At 41.9% G+C, this 18780-nt stretch overlaps 1 protein-coding gene across 3 annotated transcripts in view; it reads right to left on the bottom strand.

Annotated features, from left to right (window-relative positions):
• Positions 1-1222: 1222 nt before the first annotated feature.
• LOC141958827 (proline-rich protein 5-like) overlaps positions 1223-18780 on the bottom strand; it is a 213013-nt gene continuing 195455 nt past the window's right edge. For all 3 annotated transcript variants that reach the window (XM_074901746.1, XM_074901748.1, XM_074901747.1), the window contains 4 exons: positions 12372-12449; positions 11548-11676; positions 8463-8566; positions 1223-1892 (listed from right to left, as the gene is read on the bottom strand). In XM_074901746.1, the coding sequence (XP_074757847.1) occupies positions 1695-1892; positions 8463-8566; positions 11548-11676; positions 12372-12449 (509 nt within the window). In that variant the 3' untranslated portion in view covers positions 1223-1694. The remainder of the gene's footprint in view (positions 1893-8462; positions 8567-11547; positions 11677-12371; positions 12450-18780) is intronic.

Raw genomic sequence — 18780 nt, 5'->3', positions numbered from 1 at the left:
AGTTTTATCCCTGGCAATCTCATTTTGCTGAAATGTAACAATCGTGAATAATTGTTAATTATTCTCTTTGTATTATTCAAAATTTTGTATTTATATGGGAGTCACAGGTGATTATTACAGATATCCAAAATCCCAAAAAGTTGTTTTTAAGACACTTGAGGAACTGGGGAAACACACAACTGTGACACGAGAAGTTGGCCCTAACACATCTTATCCTAAAGCCTCTGTATTTTTCAATTTTAATCACTGCCTAATGCTACAGATGACACCTACTGGGCAAATGAAGGCCTGGCACCTCCAGCATTCCACAGCCTCCTGAATTCTTGGTTATTCCCTAAACCACCCTCTACAATAAGATTGTGTTGCACCTTTTACAGAGGCAGAAGTGAGCCCACAGGGTACCAAGTGGCTCTGTGTTTGCAGAGCAGGGGAGGCCTAAACTGTCAACCTGAGACTTACTTCTGCTGAAGTCTAACTAGTCACTCCGTTCCATTAGCTGTGTACACGAGCAGGAAGACCAGAGCAGTTGGGAAAATACCACTTACCTTTTTTTACCACTGACTATTTTTCTTTTGCTTTGCGGGCAGCTATAACGATAATTTTGTTACACCAAGCGCATCACCAGCTAGGGTTAAACAATGAAACAGCACCGTGTTCATCAAACACAAACAATATTGATGGCGTCGTTAGAAAACACTGAAAATTCTCCCTTTATGCTGGTTAATTATTCACATTGGGACTAATAATAGGCTTTCAATGTATAAAATGATTATTAGGTATATTATCCAAGTTGTTGCTCTTATTGCTTCCTAGAGAAACTGATTTGAAGAGCAAATTTCTGTCAGCTCAAACACGAGGGGTACTCTTCTCAAAGTCTATATTCTGCACTCACTGATACAGCTCCAGTGATGAAAATCCCCAGTATTTAGAGAAAAAACCCCCGTAAGATTATTGCTCCCCATTTGAACTTACAAGAATAAAAAAAACCACAAACCTGCCACCGCTTTGCATGTGCAGCTACAGTGATTAACTTCATATATATTTGCAAGCATAATTAGTTAGCTGTCTGCACAACTCAAATTACCCGGGAAACACTTTACTCTCCATGGTAATTGCAAACCTGATGTGCCACAACTGCCCACACCGTTTTGTGTAAAACAAGACACTGAAATACATGGAAAAATAGTTTAGAAATTGTAGTATCTTAAAAATTGATCTCATCTTTATTAACTTAATAGGGACATGTCTAACAAACTTGTATTCAAACAACAACAACAAAAAATTTAAAAAAAGAAGCAAGCTGTACATTCAGGAGTGGTCCAGAACTTAGCTCTGCCCATGCAGAAAATAATGCCACATAGTTAGGTCTCCAGATCCCCAAAGGAATGACAGACTGGCACATAGTGTCATGATTGATTTTTTTTTTTTAACATACCACTTTCTGTCAGCTGCTCAGGTTTAACAAAGGGATTCACTCTCACCTATTGGTCTTTGAATGTTCATGTACATATTCTCCTTCTCATATAGGGAACACTGTGCTTCTCCCAACATCTTTGGTATTTGGAAAGCTATAGAAACTTTAGTCTGTATTGAAAGTTTTCTTCACAGGGGAGAGCCCTGAATGTAAATCTTCGGTTTGAGGCATGGAGACCTTTCCCTCAGGCAGCCGTTCTGCACCTTCCTTTCTGGGGGCATTAAGGTAAGATCTCACCAGGCACCGTTCGGGAGTTGAAGACGTTCGTGTAGAAATCGATCAGTAACTCGGTGAAGAGGTTCAGCGGTACCAGAGCACTCAGGGAGGCTGGTCCTTTCGACGGCCAGATCAAATTCAAGCCGAAGACACAGGCCAGGCTGGATGCTGTCATTCTGTTATATATGCTCTCTTGCGAAACCTGGGAAAACATAAACACGAGTTGGTTTATGAGTACGTGTGCCCTAGGGAGTGAGAGACACGAGACCGTCCCGGACCGAGGAGCGAACCCTGGCCACGGGTACAGCACTGGCCGCTCCGCAGCCTCAGGGCTGACCACACAGCCTAGAGCTATAGGGCCTCCAAGGACGAGGTGAGATGTCAGTAAGTCAAGCAAAAAGGCTGAATTGTTTCCTGATGCTGGGAAAAGGAATTGGTTTCAATCCTTCTGTACAGAATCGGTTGTTATCTCTGCTGGGGGGGCAGGGAAGGGCAGTGTAAACAAACAGCTACCCCAACTGCTTCAAGTCCTCTACAGAACAAACCCTGGGGACTCCTGAAGTTGTTTGCAAGGGTTTAGAAGATTTTTTTTCTCTCTCTCTTTCATGTACCTCCACATCCACCCCATTCCTCTGAAGCAACGGAGGTGAAAATGGGCCGTAAGTAAAATACACAGAACTCAAACCTGTTCCGCACCTGGATGATGTGTCCTACTTCTGTCTGTAGATCTGAGCTCAGAACTGGGGGGCTGGAGTATTTTTTTTTTTTCTCTGTGTGCACTTGGCAGGGAATTTGTGTGTGTTTTGCTCTCCTGCATTACATGGCTGATATCTAAAGCCCCATATGGTCTATCTGGCAAGTTCTCGGGTACTGTAAAGAGCCAGCAAGCTGAAGGTGCTCCCGATTCCTCCCGACACAGGTAAGTCAGCCAGTTCTTCTCAGGCTGATGGCTGCAGTTGTGGATCAGTAATCTGTCACAGGAAGACCGTGCTGTCACAAACCGATGTACAGGTTACTCTGAAGCTGTCATCTCAGAACAAGGAATTATTGGGCAAAACCTCCTATGTATTCCTTCTGTTACAATTTCAAGTGGAATAGGAAAGCAGAAATTCTGCTTCTCAGAGTCTCTTCATTTCTACCTTGCCATAAAGCCTTCTGAAAAGGCAGCTCTGTAGTACTACAAAAAGCCTGAGGACACTAGAGGAAAAATCTAAGAAACACTTCTTAGCATATGCATAAATTCCAGTCGCCCCCAGCCCAGTAACCCAGGTTTCATTCCCCTCTACTTCCTACAGCACAGTTCCACCCTCCACCGTGTTTTACCCAGCAAGGGGGCTATTTGCTCAGCCATGAGGGGATAAAATGCTGTGCAGGATGGAAGTCTTTTCCTTGAGGGACACAAAGAAGCACTTAGATGCTCAAAAAGCATAGAATTTTCTTCCTAACTGTATTAATTTTCTCACTAATAGGGACTATTTTTCCCTCCAATCTCTGCTTCGCCCTTCTGGGACATCAGGGCTACTGTGATGCTACTTCTGCTACAAATATTAAAGGCTTTGATTGTTTTTAAGGTCATGAAGCAGGGCTGGATAAAGGAAGGAGATATTGGTGCCAAAGAATTGACTTCACAACTTGAGAATAAAAAGTCGTCAGATTAAAGAGCCACGCCTGCTTCATGACCTTATGCAAAACCCACATCATTCTCTGCAGAGCACCTGTACCCCGCTGACCTTCCCGTGGTGCTCTCCATGCACTGTTGAACGATACAGAAAAACAAACAAGCGCATCTCATTCATTTAACCTGCTTCAGATGAGAGCAGCTCCAACAAGAGTTCGTTATACTGCAGCAAGGAAGCAAAAGCTCAACTACCAGTAGCCTGTTAACAGGGAGACACAGACCCGGGTATCACCGTGAAGGCAGCTGGACAACGAAGCTGGAATTTGGATAATAATAAATATAACAAGGTTGGGGGACTGTGTTCTGGCCCTTGGGGCGAGTGGCTCATGCTGGCTGCATCCACACTGAGTAACGTTGTACACGTGAAACCCTTGTGGATTTGTCCTCACTCCAAAATTTTTTTTTTTGGTGTTTCTTTCAGTTGAAAGTCTCTAAAATAAGGTGAGAGCTACAGGCCGTCACCCTGCGGTTTCTACAGCACAAACCCAAAGGTATGTGCTGTACATCCTAAGGCCTTACGTGTTGACAGGGCAGGTGCCCTGCCATGGCACAGAGGGTGGGCAGTACTGGAGGACAGGGGAGGGTGGAAGGAGCCAGGTTTGCAGGAGTGCGCCCTGAAACGCTCCCTCCTGCAAGTTGTAGGCAAGTGCTGCCTTCAAGCACAAGTTGAAGCACACCCAGCTTAACCCAGGTGCTGCCTTCCAAGGCCAACCTGTCACCTCAAAGCAACGCCACTGCCACTTGCTGGCAGAGCTGGATTTATTTCTTCTCTTTAGGCCATTTCAAAGAACGTTTCTAACTCCAAGATGAAACCATCTCTTCCCACCCACCACCTCTCCGTGAACGTTTCAAGGAGACAGTTGATGTTGAAGTGATCAACAAAAACACCCATGACACAGATTCTCCCCTGAGAGAGAAAATCCTTCAGATAAAACGAAACGGTGATTATACCATTGGTGGCAGAGCTACACTGAGCCTTATCTGTGAGTCACCAGCGAGGCTGACACTTGGGAATTCAAGGGAGACACCGCACGGTGCTTCACTCCAGAACGCGCAGCGATCCTTTCCTCGGCAGACCCAAGAGAAGTGTGAAACTGGATTGAACTCCACGACAATCTTTGCTGCCTCGCCATGAGCTGCAAGCGAGGAAGCTGCCTCGTCACACCAGTGGCGATGGCTTCGTCCCTCCCTGAGGGGATCAGGCTTCACACCACCTCAACCCCCTCACTATGCCAATGCCAGATTTCTTTCTCAAATGACACGAACGCATCCGCTCTGTCTACAACACCATCGTCAGCAGCTGATATTTTCTTCCATCACTAGACCGTGGAAGGGCAGTATCCAGTCAGATAACCTTTTTATGGGCTGCCCCTCCACACAACTGCACTCCAAAGCTACTTTCTAAGAAATACAAATTATATTTTTAGCATTTGGACTAACCCTCTTAACGCGGCCTTTGATTCCCTCACGAAGTTAGTAACCATCATCTCTGTTTCAAGTGAAAATACACTTGCTCTGTCAATTTGACAAGCTAATAAATGACAATTCTCCAAGGACCTAGATCCTATCTTTGAAGGAATCATCTGAACATCACAGAAAAGTATTACAACAAAGAACTACACAGCTTCAGTTTGTTGGGTTTTTCCCCCCTTTCACTGGAACACGTATATAAAAAAAATAAATCATTAAGTCATGACAGCCTATTTTGAAATAAAGTCCTCTAGAAAGATAGAACTTGTACACTGCAAAACTCATCACTGGGAATAAACACTGAAGATTTAGTGCCACGTCAACAAATGTCAAATATCCATCTTCACTATCCCAGAATAAACACCCTACTACCCCCAACAAAACTGTGACCATTTTTGGATTCCACATACTTGCATCCCAGCAGCCTCATGGATATTGCAGGAGTGAAACCCGGCAGACACTACACTACTTAACGAACTTAAACAGTGAAAAACAGAGGGTAGAAACAGCCAATTATCAACAGCTTTTGAAAATGTAAGGACATCACCATCTCTTTGGTTTCTCAGTTGCAGTGCTGAAAGGAACTTCAGAAAACATTTTCAAAAGAAAATTACTAGATATTAAAACGCCCCCACAAACTGACTGGAAATATAAATTCCTGTCCCCCACTCTCAGCTCCCTTGCAGACATGCCAACTGCTTGTCTCTGCTCCACGAGGCTTAGTCATCCAATCCTTCCCAACATGCCCCGTCATCTCCACCCCCAAGCTTTGCTGCTGCTAATTACACTTTTCAATTGGACAAGAGATTGAAACAGAACATTAATTCAGAGCATTTTTTTCCCAGCTTGTACTTTGCTTCAACTTTGCTGCTTCAGTTACAGCTCTAGAGTGTAGCCCACAGGCCCCAAAACCTCGTCCAGTTTTCCTAGTTGGTCCAAGTCTGATGTTTTGAATTTGGCAGTTTTTTGCAACGGTTCTTCCAGCAGGTCAGCCACCCTTCCCCTGCATCAGGCATGAGTGCAGGGACAGAAATGAGCAGCAGAGAGGGAAAGTATGTGAGCATAGAGAGGGGGCTGTATCAGCTGGTACTAAAACCAAAGACATGGTTATAAAAACACAATCTAGACGATACTACCGCCTCTACAAACGTTCCTGATTGTGCAGCCTTAGACTGTCATGGGAAAGTACTATTATAGTTTCCTACTAAATGGCTTCTGGCTTCGGAACTGGGTAACTGTAGGCCTCAGAGTAATTTGCAAGATGACTTCTTTTGAGCCTTTTAAGTTTGTCTGCCCGTTCATAAATGCCCTTCACCGCACGCGCACGGCAGGGCCAGTAGAACACCAACAGTTGTTCGCACACACTTGTCCCTTCTGAGATCGGCTGAGCAAGCACGGACATTTTCTACAGACATAATTCAAAGACCTGTTTGTGAAAAACAGCCTTTTGTTTCCCCTCTTGCTCCTGGTTGCCCAGTTCTGCCTAGGGACATCAGTCCACTATGGCTCCAAGATGTCCCTGCAAACCCCTCTCTCGCGACCAGATGCGCTGCAAAGCGGAGACGGGCAGCTCACACCCGCCACGGCCCCCTGGGCTCATTCCTGCTCATTCCCTGCCAAGCAAAGTTTATAGAATTTGGACCTATTTTTATAAATTCCAGTCTATTACTTCTGTAGGAGTTGCACTGTCTTCTTGTAGCACCCTTGGACTAGAAGGAGCTGTTTCATTAAGTAAGGGGGTTGAGATTGCTGAGAAAATGGGGATTTTTTTTTTTTTTTTTATTTCTTCCCCAAGCCTGTATCAAACCTGGAGTGTTCAAAACCTGTATCCGGTGATTACAATTCATCCCACTTCATGAAATTACCACAAGTACCTCTCGCACTACTCAAGGCTGAGCTCATGGAAGAATTAAATTGCCTCTTACATGTAAGAAGGTTGATGCTTGCAGGTAAAAACCAGGATTATTGGTAGAGTGCTCTGTTAAAGTTTGAATTGTGGCAGCTTGTGCAGCACACCGATCTGCAATGAAGAGACACCTCCAGCTCCTAGATTGTTTCACGTTCCCTTGACCTTTCCAAATGCAAATATTCCCTGAGACATTAAGGATGAAAAGCCATGGATCAGCAGAAATTGCAGATCTGAGCACTAGCATTGGACTTGATGCTGTGCTTTACATAACAATGCATACTCAAAAATAATGCCATGTTCTGCTGCCCAATTACAGAAAACACCATTCGTACTTTCGCACACCTCATTAACACCTCAAGTGCTCAGCTCTTAAGAAGTGCGTTGAGATGGTGCATCTATTATTGGAACAAAGTCACTTACGCGATTCATAACACTGAAGAGAGAAATCAGTTGCTAAAATAATAGCAAATGACACGAGGATTTCCTTAATAGCATTAGAGTTCAGCTAAGCAACGGTAAACGAACACGTGAGTATTACGGGAACCTTGCAAGTGCTGTCTGAGTGGCGGTCATATCAGTGTGTTTCCTTTAATCTTGCTTTTCTCTAGTGTTTTGACAGAAAAAGGGATTAAATGTACTTGCTTCTGAAATATGCTACTGGCTAGAATATGTCAAACGTGATTGTAGCCCAAGAACAGATACTGAGGGCTAATTCCTCCGCCGGGGAAAATCAGCATCATTCCAACGATGGCTTTGGTGGGCTCTTAGGACTTCTGAAGGCTAGATCCCTTTGTTCAGGTGTCAACACCACCATGATCCTCACTTTTAGGCACCTGGGTGGGAAAAATGTCAGCTGGAAAAGGCAGTACCCTGGATAAGGCAGAAGGAAGGGAAATTTACACTCCTGTTACGGTCTATTCCTGCACATAAACTGGCAACTAAAGGACGTCACCGGGCTAACTGCAGAGCCATTTTTAATTGATGTTCCCCAAATCCCCACATCAGTGGGCTTTTCAAAAATGGGTTTAAAAAAAAACCCCAGCAAATCGAAAAGTAGGACAAAAGACACACGATTTTATTGATCTTGAAGCATACCAAAAATCCTTGTAAAATGGCACGGTCAAAGTTTTTTATTGAGCAGTGTAGTAAATTCCAGGACGAAAGGCTATTTTAAACTGGAAAATGTTATTTCTAAGATTTAATATAGAATATTTTGCTGGTTGCTCTAAAGCTCATTAATATTTCTAACATTTTCTAAAATTACACTAATTTGTTTGGTGTTTTAGTTGCCCAAAATTTATACTTTGGAGGAAAAAGGTGATTTCACCTAGTTTTTCTCTGGCACTGAAAACTAGACACCTGCTATTTTCAGGCTCTTTTTCACTCCAAAATAGGTAAAAACCCCAAAGATTAGATCAATAAAAACATATGTTTGTGAAAATGGAGTTGGGGGGATGGGACTTTTAGGTATTTCAGTACAGGCACAGTCCCATTTGAATTTACGAAGTAGTTTTCATTACACCTAAAGGATTTCATGCCGGATTTCAAGGTTCTGCATCCTGAGTCCACTCCATTAGCAAGGATGCACAAAGCCTTCACCACATTTGTACAATTCTTCAGTTTTATTTTCTGTGGAGATCTTCAACGCTGGATTAACAAGAACAGATTTAGAAAGGAAAGGGTGGCACCACTTTGGAAATTTTGCCTACACTCACCATATGGAGAAAGCATATCAGATATTTCAGAACAACGTAGTTGTGTTCAGGAAGTCCTTGAACGATTTGTTTACATCTGGTGACCCGTAAACTGCTCTCCACACCTGCAATATCAAAGTCAGTATTAGTTTAACTCAAAAACATCGAGATATGACCAAGAAATAAACACTTATTTATATCTGCTGGAATTTCAATATCCATCTGTAAAACTAACCACAAAATTCACCTCTACCAACCTCCAGCACCGACGTAACAATTCAGGTTATCCCTTTAAGTGACCCCACCATATTTTGTATTACCACACATCAGGCTAGGACTAACATCCAGAGTAGTTTCTCAATTCAGTGAAACAGCCAAATAATTTTTTTGCTAGAGAGGACTTTCAAAGGTCTTGATTAAACTCTCATTATCTCTCCACGCACTGAATCCAGACATTTTATGCCCTATTATTATTCTTCCTGAGACACAGTCCTGCCCAAAACGCTCTTCTGAAACTCTACTGACTTCAAAAACACTGTCTCAGCAAAGATAGAGGAGATGGCCACTTGGGTGGGTAAGAATTTTCTGGAGATGAGCCACAGGAGGTTCATTAACTCATTTTGACAGACGGGCAAAACCAGAACTGGACCCCAAACTCCTTTGCATCATCTAGATAATCTGGGGGAGAATTACACTAACACTGGATTATATTTCAAATGCTGTTCCAAGCAACTTTTTTTTTTTTTTTTTTTTCCCCTGGAATGTTTTAGTCCCAAAAGTTTAACACCAATGTGGACATAGGTCTGATGATTTCCATCATGCCTGACCTAACCAGCTCATTTGTGCTGATGCTTTTTCTGCACGTTCCGTTTCTCTCTCTCCCTGACTCAGCCAGAGGTATGTGTGCATACACAAAATTCCAGCCTGTTAAATGTTCCCTGAAGGTCTGAATTAAATACACGAAGCTATCCTGCGGTGAGCTGTGTTGACATTTTTCCTACTGCAAAGCTTCCCATAAAACACAATAATCTGAATCCCAGTCATGTTTTTGTCAGCTTTCAGCAGAGTAAATAATGCAGGATGTGTAGCAATACTGGGTAAAGGAACCCTTTTTAGCAGTTTTCATGATCACAGAAGTTCTTTGATATTTATAAACGTCAAGGTTTTATTAATTTTTTTAGTCAGTCGCTCAGCTAATTTATTTCACAGGTCCTATCAGTAACTCTTTAAAACAAAGGTGAGACACTAAAGAGAAAAGTTTCACTATTGCTTCATAGTACTGTACAGCAGAGATACTGTATTTCTGGGTTTGCAATACTGTATTTCTGGATTTGAAATACTGTATTTCTGAGTTTGCAGGTTAAGAGATGTAAGAGATACATCACACACTGCTCTGGTGTCTTCCAGAAGCCAATGAGAATTTCCAAGTCGTCCCCAGACAGCTGTCTGCGATCACACCTTTCCAAAGCTCCCTTCTGCACTGTATTCACAGAGAATATGCCTTAGCTGCAGGTCAGCTTGGCTCTCGAGCTTAAGATCTTCTAAAATCAGGGTATCACCACAGCACCAAGAAAACATAGTGGACGTCACACCGCGTACGAAGAAAGCCCAAGGAGAAATTCTCTTAAACTCCACTTTTCAATGTATTTTGACATTTCAAATGCCAGTAAACTCCTCCCAGCGTTCCTAGGACAATGCATTGCTCTCAGCTTCTTTTCACTTCTTCTCATTTTTCACTTGGCTCTATCACAAAGTAGTATCATATCCAGAAAGTCAGTACAAGGTTGACTCAGTAAAAATAAGCATTTATACATCTTTTTTTCCAAATTTCCCCTGTTCTTTCCAGTTCTGAGTGACTATCCTTAGTCCCTCCACTTCCACCACCTTCCTGTGAACTGACCTGTTTTTCTCAATGCCCTGAGATATTTGTTGTGTGAACAGATGAATCCTCGGTTTGGAAGGTGGTGATCTACAGCCTTGCAAATAGCAAAACAGGACAGAGCTTCAGAGAATTCTGAACACGACCTGATTAAGGTTTTTAACAGGAATAGTTAATGATATGAAACAGTACATGCAGATGCTAGTGATGGGAACAGTATGAGAATTTTACCTAGAAGACGGTGTATCTAGGTGTAGGAAACTTGCTGTACTTCTACACTTTATAAACATGCAGCAATTAAGATTTATACCCAGTCTGAATTATTTTGCTGCCCTACCCCAACAGCAACAGTCATTATAGTCACGATAACCTTTGCAACAGCATCAGCCCACGGTTAACAGAGCTACGCTAACAGACTCTGTTGGAAGCTGTACCCCATTTTGATATAATTTCCCCAAAAAGCAGGTTTTGGAAAAATGTGTGCTTGTGACTGAAAGCTCTGTGGATTCCCTGCTAGCTCAACTGTAGCCACGATGGCAAAACACCAGGCTCTACAAGCACTAGGTACTAACTCCCAGATATTCTGGCATCTCAGATATTCAAGCCCCATTTATTAGGGGGCTGCCTTGCCAGCATTATAAACTAGCCCTTGACAAAGGTCACATAATGGAAGTTTATAATTCATAGTTTCATGTAGTTCTTTAGATAATCAATGCATTCTCTTCTCATGCCTTTAGATCCTTTCTTCCCCAACATGTTATCACATGGGAACTGTTAAAACAGAACCAATCACCTCCCCACAAAAAAAAAGGAAAAAAAAGGGAAGAAGCACACAGATGACCAACTAAATTTTGTTTCTACCATTCTGCCAATCTTGCTGCTAAAACTAAAGCTGCTCTGACGTAACTTGTGTCACTAAGACTCAGTGCTGTGCCATGACAGAAATCTGGAGCCCTGACAGTTAGAAGTCTGATCCAATTCTTAATAATACAGTATGATATAGAGATAAACCAGTAAACCTTGCAAAATAAGCAGAGATCGTCTTGGAAACCCTGACCACCTTGCTCCGGTACACATTATGAGGTTGCCCCTCCGTGGCTGCAGTGAAGCACTGATAGTATTATATACCCCCAACTGTGTCCTGGTTAGCAAACAGCAGTGATTATGTATGAGCCAGGTCCGGTTCAACTTGCTGTATAAATTTTTCTAAAGCTTGTTTATACTCACTGGTGATCCCAAGGATATGATCATAACACTCAAAGGTTAGTAATGGCTGAGGGAGTTCCCTAAGGAAAGTCTTCAGGATAACAGCAGGAATGTGGATATCATGATAATCATCAAAATTCACAGACTTGCCTAAAAGGAGAAGAAGAAAAAAAAAGAATTAAAAACAAAACAAAACAAAAAGTGGTGTGTAATCATGTGTTTTACTTTTTCTTGAAATTACTGCTTAAAAACTGTTTCACACTATCCTTTGAACAGAAAGCCTCTTGGCATTCTGCTGCTGGTAACTCCTTGCATTTGATTTTTGATATTTTGCATTTGAAATTTTTCATAGAGTTTTACCTATCTTGCTGTAAGAGATTCTCCCCATAAAGGTATTTCATAAAATGACTTTACGGGGAAGTCAGTGACTTTCAAAATTACTTCACTACATTTCATAAATTGTATTAGGTAAAATTATATTTCTTTGCCATAACCACGGAAAAACACCAGAGGCAGAATGACACAAAGACACTGTACTTCGTAACTACACTAACTCCATGTGCACAGGGGCGGGATAAATGTTGATGAAAAACCAGACCATTTTTGACTCAAACCTTATATTCATTAGCTGCCACAGCTTTTCTAAGCTCTGGTCTGACATCGACTGGTGACTTGCTATTCAGTAAGCACCGAGTGCCTGTGCTACCTTCCAGGTTTCTGTTCTAGTGCTCTTATTATGGGATTTTATGTTACAAATGGTTTTACAATTAACTAATCATAAGACAGCAGCATTTCAGCTTCACCAACAGAGCCCTCACCCTGGCAGTGGTATGAGGAGAGCTTACCCTGATTGTAGAGCTTCTGAACATCTTTGATGGTCTGGATGCTGGCTGACCTCCTGAAGAGGCCCTCTACTTGTAGTCCTGAAAAAAAAAAAACCCAACAGTTAATGCAGCTCTCATCTGTAAAAGCTGCCACTCTTTTGTTTTACTCCGTAACTTCAGCTGAAAACAAAACAGAGGGAGAAGGTTTGGGAACAAACTTAATACACTCATTTTTTGGAAATAAAGTAATTGAGAGCAGAGCATACAATCAAATAATTCTGCAACATTGCCCACAGCACTTTCCTTAGCATGTCTCACAGAAATACTACCACCTTTCCTTAAGTGTTTTAGAGCGTCTCGCCAACTGTAATTTTTCTTTAAAAGTAGCTTTCAATGGCACCTAATGACACAGAAGAAGGAGATTTAGATTCACCCGGCTGCTGATGTACCCCCTCTCACTGAGAGCTTCTGCAAACTGAGCCCTAAACCACACCAGTAAATCTGCTATTCTCCTCGCCTTAAACCTTTAGCAAACTGAAGAGGGGAGTTGTGAAGATTCCCTAAGCTCCCTCTTCTGTCAGGGGGTGAGATAAGATCCATTGGGCTGGGGAATGTTTCACAGGATTTCCTACCACTGGCGGGACACCGGCCTCCCCAGTTTGAAGGTAGTTTGGGGCAGACCACTGCTCCTTCCACCTCTCTCTGGAAGCCAGTGGGACTTCACTCTCTGCCTGCCCGTGGTGTTTTGAAACACCTGATTCTAGTCTTGAGGCACTGCTGAAATATTTATCATAAATCTCCTGAAGGGTATCTCATTTGCTTTTATGTTGTGGACTAACTGAAATCTGACTTCAGCTACAGAGCAAAAATGGCAATAAAATGCTTCCAGTCAAGGACCTAATTTGAACCACAGCTTTCAAGGTAAGTTATTTATCTGAATTATTACGTAAAAGAGGATGGGGACAAGAGTGTTACTTTTCTTGAGACTTGTGCTACTTCTTGCTTTTGAGTTTGGTAGAATCCTCGTCTCTCTCTCTCTCTCCTTCTCCCCAGTCTGCGCTGGTCCTTCCACCCAGCAGGTAACGCAGTCTGGCTCACATGTAGTCTGACCTGGAGATTCCTACTGGAAGCAGAATAATCTAAAATATCACCCAGTGCTGGTCTGACCCAACATAAAACTGCTGACAGTTTGAGAACAGAGGTAGACAACCCACCGACTTGGAGGGACTGCAGTACTTTTCTTTATGAGTGTGGAAGATCAGATTGACTTTTTGGGTTTTTTTCATGCTTATCTTTCAGCGGGTTGAGTAGCCAGACTGAAATCAGTGTTTGTGTGTTTCAACTAAAGTACACACACATCTATTTGCACAATCAAGATGCTTTATGGTGTTCTGGAAAAAATTTGAGTCGTACGTTACTGAAGGATATTCAGTCATTCTTGGAAATTCACCCAGGTTGCATGAGTATTTTGTACAGGAAAAATTAGTAAATTAATAAAAGATTCCCTACAGAATAGCATTTAGTATTGTTCATAGGAATTTAAATCTAAAAGAACTGATAATTTACTACTGTAGTGAATTTTCACAGGTTTTTGCAAAGCTCTTCTTGGAAGTGCTCCACTGACTAGATTTAGAGGCTTAGGTGGAGTTTAGCTAAGCACAGCTCCTAGTTACTCTCTTAGCATTTATGCCCTTGCCTGTTAAATTCCAGGTTGAATATTAAAACTTTAGCCCATGCACTCAGTTCTGGAAGGTACAGCACGACATCTCAAACTACAATATCTAAGAAGGATATGTGTGGTTTCTAAAGGAACCAAATGGACAATAATTATGATCTATTTGATGGCTTGCTTTATTCCCGATCAGATCATGTTTCAGCTGAATAAAGTTACGGCAAATAACATCACTGTAGTAAAACTGTTCTGTTAGATTTATAGTGCAACCTGTCTAAAGGCATGCTTCTGGAAGTGGCAGCTGCAAACAGCTAGCTCGTCAAGGCATTGCCCTCAGCAAACAAAAAACACAATAATTTCCTGAGAATTTGTAGAATTTTATGCCAGCTGTCAGTGAACTAGAGGTTTTCTGCAGAAACAAGTCTTTCGGAAAATGGACATCGTAAATGCTTGCAATTCAGTTTGCAGGAATTGGTTTAATAGTTAATGTTTTAATCTGATATGAATCTCACTGTATAAACTACAATGTAATAAATATCAATTTTTAACATGTTTATGCCTTTATTGGCTAAGCTTTCAAGAGTCTAATTAAAGACATTAATCTGTAGCATAGACAGCAGCTGTACTTGTCTGGCCCTTCAACCCATCAGTGTTACTGTAATGGCACATAACACTGAGCTCTTGCTGGATATAATTTTTGGAGGGGGAAAAACAACTTTTATCCTCATCTGCAGAAATGTGGGATGCAGGCGATATCCCTGCTTCTCCCAGAATTCATTTACCAGGTCAGCGTGAAAGCGAATCAATATACAGCCATTTGTTTGATCACAGGTGGCAACAAGCCAACTACCAAAGCAGGTTTCTCCAAATCCTTTTTACATTTGTGGGCAACCTATGGAAATGACACGACACTAATTAAACGTAGGTTAGTACAAGGCTCAGGAAAAAGAAAAGAAAAAGCTGTCTTCTCCTTCTAAAGTAAAAGAACGCCAGCGGCATAAGACACATTTTTTTGCATAAAAGATGCTCAGACCAAAAAATATTATAGCAATTTAAAAATAAAAGCATGGGTCGTAACTTCAGCCTACTGGCAAACAGAAATATGAGTCAACAGCAGTTATGCCATTGAAGGGGGAAAACGATGAGCCTGGGTACAGAGACAGCCCTTTTGCAATATATTTTTCTGACTTCCGTGATGCTCACAAACTGAGAAGGATACTTTCTTTAGAAGTTTGTAAGTCCATTAATTGCTCTCAGTGCTTTCTGTGTTTAAGCAGGGCCAGGGGAAGCTACCTGAAAAGAGGATCTGAATGATGGGGTTTCCCATGTCACATAACCTGCACAGCATCAGCATACGCCCCCAACTCGGGTCTCAAAAGGAGTGATAGGGAGGAGGAAAGGGACCTGAAGCCTCTCGTGGTTATTTCACTGTGATGGATAAATATGCACCTTATACACAGTCAGGAAATACTTTCTCCAATCCTGTCTCTTCCTCTTCAGGCACTAGGGGAAAAAAAAAAACCCAACAGTTCTTGGAACTACCATAATTAAGCCAACAGAAGGTGCCCACACTAAAATAAAATTCATCACTTTGTCTTCTTTTTGCAGACAAAATACACACCAGAGCCACCGGAGTTATGGGATGAGGATACAGAACTGTCTGAAGCCAATCCTGGTCACTACAGCTCAAAGTATTCATTTTTGTCCTTTTAACAAAGAATTTTGATGTAGCCTATTGAATTTTTTTAGCAGTGTTCATCCATCCAATCCCGTTTACAGCATGACTCATGGCAGCTGTCTCTTTGAAGAGAAATATTTTTTTGTGTGTACCAGTTCAACTGTTTTGCCATTAATAGCACGTGGAACAGAGTCCACAGAGAACCCCAAGCCTGGAGCAGCCAGGGGATGACTGACACGAGCACCCAGCCTGGGCTTTCCACTGCTGATAAACGCGCAGTTGCACGTCACTCACATTGGATCAGTGCTGCAGAGCCTCTGTTGAGACAACCCGGCACAAACTCACCAAAAAAATACAGATAGATAGAGATCAGTGGACTTCTGCTACCCTGCACTAAACTCTCCGGAACAAAAAGAGCAAAATTTAATTTTAAACGTTAAACGCTATACGGCAAAACGTAGTATGTGACTAGTGGAGGAGCCATCTGTAGTCAATGAAAAGTGACTCCGTGATTGAGAACTTAACTGAGTAATTATTTAAATGTCAGTAATCATAAATGAAAACAGGCAGGCACTTCATTCCACACCGAAATAAGATGGCTTTCACCACAGTAGACAAAATTTCACAGTGCAGTGACACAACTGTGTCACACTCTGAATTAATAAACTGTTGCTAAAAATACTTAACTCCCTTCTACCCCCCAATCAGTTGTCCCACAGGAAAGACACAGAAAATCAAAACTGATAAAGATAAATTAAAGCAACACATGCTGTCACATTGCTGCAAACTTGTCAAAGAACGAGAGATGAGAAAATTACATTCTTTTTCTTTCAATCATCCTTGATTTGAGGGTTGCTGGCATCCAAAACCTTTGTTAATTTGTCTGCTTTCAGAAGAGAAATAGCAAAGAGTGAGCATCTGAATTCCTTCTGTCCCAAATTGAGTTTGGAAATGTTCCTTTGGACTGGGGTCCTGCCAGCTCTCAGGAAGTGTCCATCCTGATTTAGAAGCAGTTTTCATTCTCATTAATACAACTGATTTAGACATCTTGCAGCTCACCTAATGCTAGTCAGATTCCTATTTAAAAATTAGAACTAGTTTATTTCTAATACGAGGCCTGATCGGTTTCTGGTATATTTTAATTGTCCATCTTCAATGCAACATCATAAATGCCCAAAGCAGTGGCAATTGTGAATTTTTATGCTTAAGATGAATCCAAGATTATTTTTTTTTAGAGCCAGAATACAAGTTTGAGGAGGAGACTGTAGAGCCTTCCTTTCCCCTGGAGCCTGTGCACTGAATACAGAACAAGTGAGGGTGACGTCCGCAGTTTGTAAAGATGATTTGCACTGCAAGGAGGTGCACAGCAGATCAAGGGCAGGGGGGAAGAGAAGGGACAGTTCCAGCCCTACTGAAAAGCTCAGCAGCAGCAGCAAGGACGTCGAACTGTACCACAGAACCCAAAGTGTAGTTGTGTCCTTGCAGTTTTGAACAGCGCAGTCTCTCGCCTTTGGATTTATGAATGAATATTCTCAGTTTATACTTGGCACCGTTGAACATAATTTATTTACAATGCCTGAGCACCAAACCCACAAACTGTGCTTATGACAAGGTTCGTTTTTATTTGATGGCACGCGAACCAGTCTTGGGATTTATCTCGTCTCCATGAACCCTAGGTAAAAACATGAAAACAAAAGAGCCAAGAACTCAGAAATGTTTATATGGCCAATGTCAAGCTTTCCCGGTGTTGCATTTTTAAAAGATATTTGATTGATCACAAGAAGTGGAGGCCAGGAGGCAAACCTGCTAAGCTGCAGCAATCCAAACGTATTCAGAATGCAGAACCATCCATCTCTACCCATTCTGACTCTCACCACCAGGATGTATTCATCCACATTAAAAGAAAGGAACCAAAACTTCCTCCATCAGCAGGATTTGTTGTGCTGCATGGAGGGGATGAGGAGGAAAGATTAATCAATGTTCGCCACTGCTTCTGCTATTGAACAGACAAAGGACAGCTTTAGTTGTCACTATAATCATACCATAGGACATTTATGACTTTATCATTAAAACTTCCATAGGGTGGTTATTACCATTTCATTTGACAAGTCTGAGTCATCAGCCAGGACTCTCCTGTGGCACCACGAGACAACACTGAACAAAAAGTTTGTGCTGCAAAGCACTTCCAGTCAACAAAAGAGATGAGGTAAGAGAGGAAGACTCAGCAATGGGGGCCCCTGCGAGGTAATGTTCCTCTAGGGAACAGTTATCTTCTCTGCTTTATAATTCTGTAGCGTGATTCCTTCACAATGAGATTATTGTTCCATCGCTCCTGAGCTGCTGCCGATCTCACACAGACTCTTTTATAATCAGTTCTCCATCCAATTTTCTGTAGCTGTTTTCTTATAGGGCCATTCTATAGAATGCAAATGTTACCAAATTTTGAAAATTTTAGTAATAATCCTAGCTTTGTTTTTAAATTGTTTAAAGCATGGACAAGCATGTTGTTTATCCTTTGGGGATACTCTCTAAAACAAAACACATTAACAAAAATAATCCTATCCAAAAATAATATTTCAAATTGGTATTTTGCAGGAAACCAATACAAATGACAGTGTATTAATATTTGAGATAGGCTTGAGCAACATTCCTGCCCTTTTTAGCCTGACACCTTCACGCAGGTCTGAACAGTGCCATTTATACCCACCATAATGAACCAGATAAAAATTCCCTTAAAAGCTGTCCTCTGACCTCCAGATGTTGGGGGGCTTGCAAACAAAATACAGATTTTGCCATGCAGTTTTATTTTTAGTGTGTATCCCTTAGTACACTCAAACTTAGTTTAAAGAGCGTGGTGAATTGTACTAATACTGACCTAACCAACACCAAAACCACCAGCCACACACCACCTAGCTTTTAATTTATCAAGATACCTTATACCCGGCCTGCAGCCTGCTTTTCTAGAGGAAAAGACACGCAAGTAGAAGACACAGCAGCTTCAGCCACCTGCACAACCCCGTCCCTGAGCGTTACGGAACCCACACACAGAGCGAAGGCTTGACTTAGAGCCCTGGTTACCA

Source organism: Athene noctua, chromosome 3 (genome assembly GCF_965140245.1).
Source record: "Athene noctua chromosome 3, bAthNoc1.hap1.1, whole genome shotgun sequence".
NCBI classification, from domain to species: domain Eukaryota; kingdom Metazoa; phylum Chordata; class Aves; order Strigiformes; family Strigidae; genus Athene; species Athene noctua.
This window is presented reverse-complemented; position numbering and strand designations above follow the sequence as displayed.